The sequence below is a fragment of the Bos indicus genome, chromosome 17 (assembly GCF_029378745.1).
Source record: "Bos indicus isolate NIAB-ARS_2022 breed Sahiwal x Tharparkar chromosome 17, NIAB-ARS_B.indTharparkar_mat_pri_1.0, whole genome shotgun sequence".
NCBI lineage: Eukaryota > Metazoa > Chordata > Mammalia > Artiodactyla > Bovidae > Bos > Bos indicus.
In genome coordinates this window covers 71,321,863-71,331,264 of record NC_091776.1, presented here as the reverse complement: position 1 = coordinate 71,331,264, position 9,402 = coordinate 71,321,863, and the positions used below count along the sequence as shown (strand labels likewise).

Here is a 9,402-nt window from a genome sequence, read left to right as displayed (position 1 = left end):
TGACTGTTTCATCTTTATTAGAAAAGCAACCAAAAAAAAACGGATCCTCCACCGCTGACCCAGGCAGAGCCCGCGGAGCGTGGACGCGCTGCCTGGGCGGGGAGGGGGCGCGTTTACAAAGTCGACAGGTCATAAAAAAGGCCCTGCGGAGCTCTGGCGCGGGCCTCAGACGTCCATGTGGTCCTCGTCCTCAGCAGGGCCGGGCCGGGCCTCAGATGTCCATGTAGTCCTCGTCCTCGTCCGTCTCGCTCTCCAGCGAGGACTCCTGGCTCGACGTCTCCAGCACCTCCAGCGCCGGCTGGCACAGGCTCTCCTTCCGCACCGTGGCGGCCGACTGTGCAGACAGGATGGCCGACTGCGCCGGGCGGGCGGGCAGGGGTCAGTGGCAGCCCAGCCTCAGCCCACCCGCGCCCCCGACCCGGGGCCCCCCAGGACCTGCTGTCACCTTCAGCTTCTGCTTGGTCTCCTCCGAGATGCTGCCTTTGGGTGACAGCAGGGTCGGGGTGGGCGGCGTGACGGTGATCTCGGGGGGGAACTTGGTGGTGGACGAGGGGATGACCAACTTCGGCATGTTGGGCAGCAGGCGTGACTTGGCCCGGCCAGGCTCAGCCTTGCTCAGGGGGCCCTCGGGGGGTGGGGCACTCCCGCCGCCGGGCGCCTTGGAGCTGGCCACTGCGGGACGGACCCAGAAGGCTGAGCAGGGTCCGCAGCCTCCCAGGCCAGCCTGTCCTTTGCAAGCCTCGTCACCCTGCTCCCCTCTGGCCGTGTTAGACCGCAGGGTGCTGGCTCCCAGGCCGCTTCCTGTCTCCCTGCCTCCCTGAGGGCCTGGCTCTGGCTGGCGGAAGCGGAGACGGGGTGGGGGTGGGGGTGGGGGGGCTCAGGAGCAGTGTGTCCGCTGGGGGCGCCGGGGAGCCCCGAGCCTCCCAGACCTCGTCAGCTCTCACGTCCCAGAGCCCGCCCTGGCCCACGTCCACACCCCTGTGCGCCCAGGAGCCGCAGGCTGGCTGATGTCCACGCCCGTCCACCGCCCTGTGGCTTTAAAAGGAGCGGGAGCGGCCCTGCTGTCCCAAGAGGGGTCTGAGAGAGGCCCCGCCCCACAGAGTCCCCGGGGGCCTGGCTGCTGGGAACTGGCTCTGACTCAGGCAGGGCCGTGGACGCCACGCCATGTCCCCTGCCCAGCCCGGCCTCCCGGCCGCCCCGGCCTCCCCTCAGCTCCATCTGGGCCAAGTGGCCTCGGCTTGGGCCTCGCACCACCCGAACCACTCCCATCTGCGCGGCAGTGTGGAGCAGGGGACTCGGGTGCCCCTGCCTTTCTCATCTGCCCCCGCCCCCGCCGTCTCCAGGTCCCTCTGCTGGGACACCCCCGCCGCCTGCTGGCCCCGGGGTCATGCTGGGCCTTACCCTGGCTGCAGGCGGGCTGGGCGCCAGTCCGGGGGGCGGCCTCTGCCGCGGGGCCCTCGGGGGCCGTCTTCACATGCTCGCTGTCCTGCGGCTCCTGGGGCGGGAAGCCCGGGCCCTCTGCGCCTCCCGCCGGCTCTTCTGCCCCTGGGGGGACACAGAGCGGCCGTGGGGGACGTGCGCCCCACCCCCCGGGACAGGGCCTTCCACCCCGACCATGCCCGTGGCCGTGCAGGCCTCTTCCGACACAATGGCCCGGGTGGTGCCAGGCTGCTAATCACTCGCCTGGACATGAACACCCAGTGAGCCCGACACCACAGGGCCCCACCCCAGCGCCCAGGAGTGGCCGCTGGACCCGAACGACCCAGCTGAGGACGGAGCGGGCTAAATGGTCCCTCCTGCCAGGCTACACCTTTCGGACGAGGAGGGGGCTGGGAGTGCGCCCCCAGGCCCCCGGCCGGGGCCTCCTGTCCTCCTCCTCCTCCGGCCGCTCCTGCCACGCCCGCCACATCCCCAGGAGTGGGGTTGGCCAGCTGCTCCTCACCCGGCTGTCAGCTCCAGCCCCTGGACGATGGGCTGGCCCTGCCCTCTCGCTCTGATTGCCCAGCTGTTTCTGGGTTCCCAGGGCCCAGTCCACGTGCGGCAGAGGCTGACACGACCCCTGGGGGGCCCGGAGCTGCCCCGCTGGGCCTCACAGAGCAGGCGGAGTGGCGGGCACCCTGCGGCCAGGAGCAGGAGCGGGTGGCACAGCCGTGACGCGGGCCCGGGGGCGTCTGCTCCAGGCCCTTCCGCAGTGGCCCCAGGGGCTGTGCTGAGCTGTCCCCGCCAGGCTGGGCACACCCGTCCTCACACAGCTGTCCCGGGGGGCCTGGCTGAGTGACCCACGGAGCTGCTCAATCAGGGGCGGGGGCTTCCTAGCTGACCGCCGCCTCCAGGCGCCGGCCCGGGCGTGCGGAGCCGGCAGGGAGAGGCACAAGTGTGCGTGCGTGCGTGTGCGCCCTCCCTGGTCGGCCGGGCTCCCCTGCCCGCCACGGGCTGCGCTTCCCAGGGGCACCTGAGTGTGGTAGGAATCGGGGCTTCCTCCTGCCCATGGAGCCCCAGCCCCGCGTCCGCTGGCCTGTGGCCCGTCTCCGGGGGCGCAGACTGCTGAGAGGGCGCGTGAACCTGGGGTCCGGACCCTGCACTCTGCTGAGCCTCCATGGGAGTAGGAACACGCGGGCAGAGGGTGGAGATGGCACTCGGGGGTCACCGGACGGGAGGCGCCCACATCTCTGCAGCAACAGGCCTGCTGGGGGACTGGGCCCGCCGCGGCTCTGCTGGGCCTGCCCGCTGGGTGGAGGGCACAGACTCACCTGGGCGCAGGGAGGACGTGCTGGGGGCGGCCTCAGGCCTCTGCAGCCGCGGGGGCCCGGGGTCTTTGGCCGGGTCTGGGGTGGAGGCAGTGGCTGACACGAGGCGAGGCTTGGCGTGGCCGTCGCTGGGCCGCGGCGGGGCGTCTGCCGGCGTGGGTTCAGGGGCTACGGGGGCTGTGGCCGCGGGGAAAACATTCTCTCGGGCGTCCTTGGGGTGCTTCGGGGTGGTGGGCATGTCCCCTGCTGCCTGGGGGGGCAGAGTGGGGGTGAGGGGGGCACACCCTGCCAACGTCGGGGGCCGGGGGGGCCGGGGGCCCCGCCTGAGGACGTCCAGGGCAAGGCAGAGGGGCCTCAGGCTGGCCGGGACCTGCACCCTCCCATTGCTGGGTGCCAGCTGGGAGGATGGTGCAGCTGGGAGCTGGGGCACAGGACGGGGGCACCCAAGGCGGCGGCTGCAGCACAGGTCAGTCCTGGAGAGTGACCTCCCAAGGCCATGGTGGGAAGGGCCTCAGAGTGGGAGTGACGCGGGGTCTGCCGGAGGCGGTTCCCAGGCTCAAGGCTGCAGCCCCAAAGCCCCCCACACAGCCCTTCGGCCCTCAGGGAGCCGGGCCCTCCGGGGCCTCCCGCCCGCAGGCACACAGCTCCCTGCTCGTCTGAAGCCCCCCACTTCGGGGGGTGACGGCCACGGCTCTGCGCAGGCAGCTGTGAGGTGGGGCAGGGGCCCCGCACGGTGCCCAGCGGCAGAGCCCCGGCCCTGGGCCCACTGTCCCCTCTGAATCACCAGGGGGACCCTGGCCCGAGGCTGCAGGAGCTTCAAGCGTCCTGGGGGCACCTGGCGCCCCACCCTGACCCCGTCTCTCCTGACATCTGCTTTCCGGGAGGTGCCCCGTCCCTGGATCTACTGGTGTGGACGCCCCTGCCACTCCAGTGGACCTCCAGCAGGAGGGCGGGCGAGACAAGACCTGTCCCCCAGGGGCAGGAAGTGAGAGTGGGGTCCCTGCCCTCCTGCTGCTGGGGTGGGGTGGGGTGGCCAGGCTAGCCCTGGAGACCGAGAGGCCACACCAAGACCAGCCTGCGGCCAGCTCCACCTTCCGGGGTCACCTGAGCCGGCCCTGCCCCAGCCCGGCCCCACAGCCAGCTTTTCCCAGACAAAGGAGGCTGGACAGAGGCTGGGCCCTGCCTGTGGGCTCCCGTTGGCCCACCCCAGTGCCACCTCCATGCCGAGGAGCCGCCTCCGCAGGTGAGGTCCACGGGGCGGGGACCGTGCCCGGGCTTGGGGGGCTGCAGGGGTGACGGGACCCTCACGCGGCCCGCACTCAGCGCCGGGGTCTGGGCCCCACCCTGTGTCCCTCCCTCAGGACCTGAGGCTCAGCTGCCTGCCGCCCACCTGCCCTGGGCCCCCCGACCACAGGGACAGTCCCAGCCTGCAGCCTGGGGCTGCGTGCCACACACCAGGCGGCTGGCACGGGTGGGGCCACGCTTACCTGCCTCTGGGCGGCAGCCCCGAGGTGGGCCTGACAGAACTTCACGGCCTGCTCCAGGGCAGCCTCCTCGTCCACCTGAGCAAGGACATGCCTGCGGTCAGTGGGCCTCAATGACGGCTCTCAAGACAAGCCCCACATGCTGCTCCTGGGGGGTCCCAGCCCTGCCCCGAGCCCCAGCCCCCAGGGCTGCTGCTCAGGGACCAGCTGGCCATGCTGTGTTCACATCTGTGGCCGCGGGACGTCACCCTTTGGGGCGGAGGCTGGGGGGGCCTGGGTGACAAGCTGCCCCCTTGACCCCCTGGAATCTGGGTGGTGGGCTGGGCTGAGGGAGCCCAGGGGACAGAGGTGGGCGTGAGGCGGGGAGAGGGGGCCTGGTGGTGGCCCTGGGTGGGGGGAGACGCCGGCCTGGGGTGGGGAAAGGGCTTGCCCTCGCCTGCAGGAAATCCAGGGCTTATGTTTCCTAGTTTATCAGCAACAACAACAAAGTCACTGCTGATGCTTGAGAGAGACAGCAGTACAGGGACACTGGAGGGAGATGTCAGGGGCTCACCCTGTGCCCGCCTGACACTGCCCGGGGCTCTTCCTGTAGAAAGAACCTATTTTTCTCTAATTAGAGGGAAAATAAAAACCTATGCCTGAGGGACTGAAAAACACAAAAGGCAGCAGAGGAGAGAGGTGGCAGGGCCTCCCCGCCCGGCCTGACCAGGCTTCTGCAAGGCGGCCTCCTTTCCTTTGAGCCTAGTTACAGACGTTTAGAAGAGAGTTGTCTCTTTCAGCACATACCTCCCCAGCTTTCCCGAGATATAGTTAAGTAAAACTGTAACATATTCGTGGAGAAAGCAATGGTACCCCAATCCAGTACTCTTGCCTGGAAAACCCCATGGATGGAGGAGCCTGGTGGGCTGCCATCTATGTGGTCGCACAGAGTCAGACACGACTGAAGCGACTTAGCAACAGCAGCAGTAACATATTTGAACCTCTCTGGGGTTCAGAGTAGGACACCTCGGAGTGGCTGGGGACGACTGGACGCCCACCTGTGGGGCCTCCTGGAATGACTGGACACCCACCGGCGGGGCCTGGTGGGGAATGATGACGCCCACCCACGGGGTCTCCAGGGATGACCAGACGCCCACCTGCGGAGCACCGAGGATGGCACCATCAGGGACTGCGGGGCGCCACCTGACGTGTACTCCGAGGCCTCCGGGGGCCCGCCTGAGGCCACCCACCTGCTTGATGAGCATGTAGGTCTCCGACATGATCCTCTCGATGCGGCCCAGGTCGCAGGCCACGCCCTTCTGGCCCTGCTGCCACACGCGGTAGGCGTCCAGCAGGAGCGTCTTGCCGGACTCCGTGTCCTCCAGGAGCTTCCTCTTGCGGCTGGGCCGCAGGGGTGCTTCCTCGGGGTGGGTGCCTGGCCTGGGCCCGGGGGTGGGGGTGGCGGTGGGCGGGGCCAGAGCAGGTGGGCCGGGCGGCCGGGCACTGATGCTGAGCTCCTCCAGGGACAGCTCGGTGGGCCGGCTCTCGGGGCCCCGGTCCCTGGGGGGGCAGCCTGGCTGCAGGGGCGGTGGCCCCCGCTCAGGGTCCGCGCCTCGGGCGGTGGCGTCACACGTGTCCATGGGCTCAGCGGGGCCGGCCCGGGGGCTCTCCTTGTCCTTGCGCTCCCCGGCCTGGTCTGCGCCCTCCCCTGCATCCATGGCCATGGGCCGGTGGTTGAGGGGACCCGCTTTGCCCCCTGGCTCGGCGCCTGGCCCTGAGCCGTCGCCCAGAGGGGGCTTCTTGGGGTGCGGTAGACCCTCCTTGTCGTCCTCGGGACTGGCCCTGTGGGAGACGTCTGTGGTCATCCTGGCTCCAGGGAAGCCGCAGGCCTTGGGCCCGAGGCGTTCCGACCCCTACGAGGAAAGCGAGAATTAGACGAGTGGTCTCTGGTGTTTCCTGCCCCAGGCACCGGCAGTGCCCACCCCGGCCTCTCCCACTGAGGCCACTCTGGGCCTGCCCGTCTGCCCGCTGGTCAGGGCTGGGGCCACAGCACTGCCTGCAGGGCCCTGGCCATGGCTCTGCCTCTGAGGAGCAGCCGCCCTGCCCTGCCGGCAAGTGCGCTGGCTGCAGGGATGAGCCCACCCAGGCCCCCCACCAGGCCCAGCCAGGCTCCCTGGGCAGGGGGCACGGCGGCCGACAGCCCTGGCTCACGGTCACCCCCCCGCTAGGGTGGTGACTGGCCTCAGAGTGCCCAGCCATGAGGAGACGGTGAGCGCAGCTCCTGGAGGGGGGCTGGCTGGGTGAGGGCGTGGGCTGAGGGCCCCTTGGATGGCGCTGGTGGGTGGGGTGCGCACCTCCGTGAGCTCGCTCAGCGTGTCCTCCAGCACCTTCACAGTGAGGATGAAGGCCCGCTGTGCCAGGACCTGGCGGTCAGCATCTCGCAGATACTTCCTGCAGCGTGCAGGGGAGGCCACGGGTCAGAGTCGCGCAGCAACGGCGGTCCGTGCCCCTCTGCTCCCGGAAGTGTTCCCGGGGCCTCCTTCCGCACACCGGCACTGCGTGTGTCCCCGGTCCCCGGGGTGAGGCTCTGAGCCCCAGGGCTGGGGAGTGGGCTCGGCCCACTACTCTTGGCCGTCACACAGGACTGTGGCCGACCCTGGCGGGCTGCACTCACTTGCCCTGGTCCGGGGTGCGCTGCAGCATGGAGGAGACCTTGAGCAGGGTGCCGTGGTCCCGCAGCTGGGCCAGGACCTTGAGCAGCAGCACGACGGAGCGGTTCATGTGCCAGGCAAAGCTGCCCGGCCGGTCGATCTCGTCCACGGGGATCCGCCAGATGCCCTGAGGAACGGATAAGCCGGGCGTGAGAGGACCACACGGGCTGACGGTGCGGGGGCACCTGCTCCTAGTGGGAGATCACAAGTGAACCGCAGCAGCTGGGCAGGCCAGGCGAGCCGCAGGCCTGGCCGTCCCCAGCGCTCCATCCAGCAGTGCTGGAGACTCTTGAGGGCCTCCAAAAGTGAGCGGCCGCTCCCGGGGACACTGGATGCCGCCTTCCCTCAATTCTTGTCTGCCCAGCATTCTGGTGCGGCCGGGACCCCTTCCACTGCCCTCCTGGCTGACCCCACTGTCTGCCAGATGGTGGGAGCCCCCCCATTGACCCTGTGCCGTGCTTAGCCCCAGGAGACACCTGGATCAGAGCTAGCACCCCCAGTATGGCTCCCATGGCACCTCCCCACCTGCACAGGACCAGTCAAAGGGGGATGACGGCCAGCACGGCTGAGGGGGGCCAGTGAACAGAAGAAGCTCACGCCTCTGAGCTGCCCCAGGCTGGGTGCTGGACCTTAGGAACTGTGTCTCCGGGGCAGGCTCCCAGGCGGGCCCCGTGGCCAGCACCCTGGAGAAACTCCTGCCCAGGAAGGATGGCACCATGAGCCCCAGCGCTGCCTCCTGTTTGTGGGGCCCACGGTGCCGTGTCCTGGGGAGCCAGACGACCGCCCGTGGCCCCTCCTCCTGCTCCAGCAGTCCCGGGGTAGGGTTGGGGGGAAGCGAGGCCACCCCCGACCCTAAGCCTTTCAGGCAAGCGAGGAGCTCCACACCCTCGGGGCCAGGTCCTGCAGCCTGGCCACCGGTTTGCAGTGGACACGGGGGCCCTTCTGGAGAAGGCCGAGCAGCCAGCCCTGCGCTGCCCGACAAGCACCATCCGGCCAACATGGGGCCGGGGTCCCAATGCTGCATCTCCTACCGGCGGGCGCGGCTTCTGCAGCAGCTCGGGGGTGCAGCCCACCTGAGGTGCAACAGCAGGGGCTAGAAGGGCATCGTGGGCAGCCGAGTGAGACCCAGGAGGGACCCATGCTCCCCCGTGCCCCTGTAGGCATCCCCGTGGTCCCTGCCACAGTCTGCACAGGGCCAGTGATGGAGACACACTTGGGGTGGGGAGAGGGGTGTGCGAGGTGAGCCAGGGTGCACACAGATGTTCCGCGGAGGGCACAGAGTCACGGCGGGGTGGGGGGTGGGGTTGGGCCTCCCGCCGCTGCCAGCCCATGGGGTCATTGCAGGCAGCGAGGGCCTCGATGAGGACACTTGCCGGATGGCACCAAGGAGTCGCCTGCCGCCCACTGGTCACGTGGAGGCGGCGACTGCCCATCTCGCCCTCCAAGGCTGCCCTCCCCGTGCCCGCTTCCCACACGCTGCTCCTCCCAGTGGGGCCCGCCCAGTCTGGGGTGTCACCATCACGACTCCGGGTGCACGGCTTGGCTGGACCTGCTCTTGGTGGCGGGGGGAGCCCAGGTCAGCAAGGGGCAGGCAGCCTGGAGGCCACAGCCCTCACCCAGCCTCCTGGGGCGGGGGCAGCACTCCTGGGGCGGGCCTGATTCCCACCCCCTCACACAAGGCTCTTTCCTACTGACCCCAGGCCGGGTAAAGACATGCGGGCAGAACATTAAGACCAGCAACTTCAGAAAATCAGGAGGTAAAAAGAAATCAGGCAGAGTGCACAGAAGGTCAGGAGGAAAGCGGTTACCACGAGCCCTGGGCAGATTGCGGGGCCACAGGTGGGCAGGTGGTGAGCAAGCCCACAGGCCCGCCCCCGCCTCTGTGGGCTGTGCTGAGCCCGGCATCTGGGAAAGGTGAGCCTCGTCCCGTTCCCAGGGTGGGGCGGGAGCGCCTCCCACGGAAGCCCCTGCAGAGACGGGGAGCCCCCTGAGTGACCAGGCACCGGGTGAGGACGCCATGTGTGGAAGGGAAGGGAAGCGGCCACGTCCCACCCCTCCCGCAGCAGAGGCCCCTGCACCACCCAGAGAGGGCTGTGTGCAGGCCCCGGGGAGGCAGGGGTCACACTGGGACCAAGGAAAGGGCGTGGGCAGCAGGGCCCGACAGGAAGACCCAGATGCGCTTGGGGGCCCGAGGGACAGGCTGGATCAGGACGGTGGGGAGCTGGACCCCCACCAAAGGCGGTGGTACTGGTGGGGCTGGGGGCCACGGCTCGCCTGCTCCTCAAGGCGCCCGCCACCGGGCGGCAGGCGGGGGCTCCTTCCTGGCCAGGAAGACGCCCGCGTGGGCACTGGGGGGCAGTGGGGTTCAGTGGTGGCCTCAGCGTGCTCAGAGCTCACCCGCCTGCCTGGCGGCTCCTCTGCAGGATCTCAGCTGACCCTGCTGCCCGCTGTTCAGGCTCCAGGCTGCCAGCGGGTGGATGA

The 9,402-nt window shown here is 69.6% G+C and overlaps 1 protein-coding gene across 4 annotated transcripts in view; it reads right to left on the bottom strand.

The window, feature by feature from the left end:
• The window catches only part of CABIN1 (calcineurin binding protein 1), a 71,534-nt gene continuing 62,132 nt past the window's right edge, over positions 1–9,402 (bottom strand). For all 4 annotated transcript variants that reach the window (XM_070769926.1, XM_070769924.1, XM_070769923.1 and 1 more), the window contains exons 30-37: positions 6,885–7,048; positions 6,565–6,661; positions 5,461–6,123; positions 4,235–4,309; positions 2,751–2,997; positions 1,402–1,545; positions 446–672; positions 1–355 (exon numbers count right to left, since the gene is read on the bottom strand). In XM_070769926.1, coding sequence (XP_070626027.1) covers positions 212–355; positions 446–672; positions 1,402–1,545; positions 2,751–2,997; positions 4,235–4,309; positions 5,461–6,123; positions 6,565–6,661; positions 6,885–7,048 — 1,761 coding nt within the window. In that variant the 3' untranslated portion in view covers positions 1–211. The remainder of the gene's footprint in view (positions 356–445; positions 673–1,401; positions 1,546–2,750; positions 2,998–4,234; positions 4,310–5,460; positions 6,124–6,564; positions 6,662–6,884; positions 7,049–9,402) is intronic.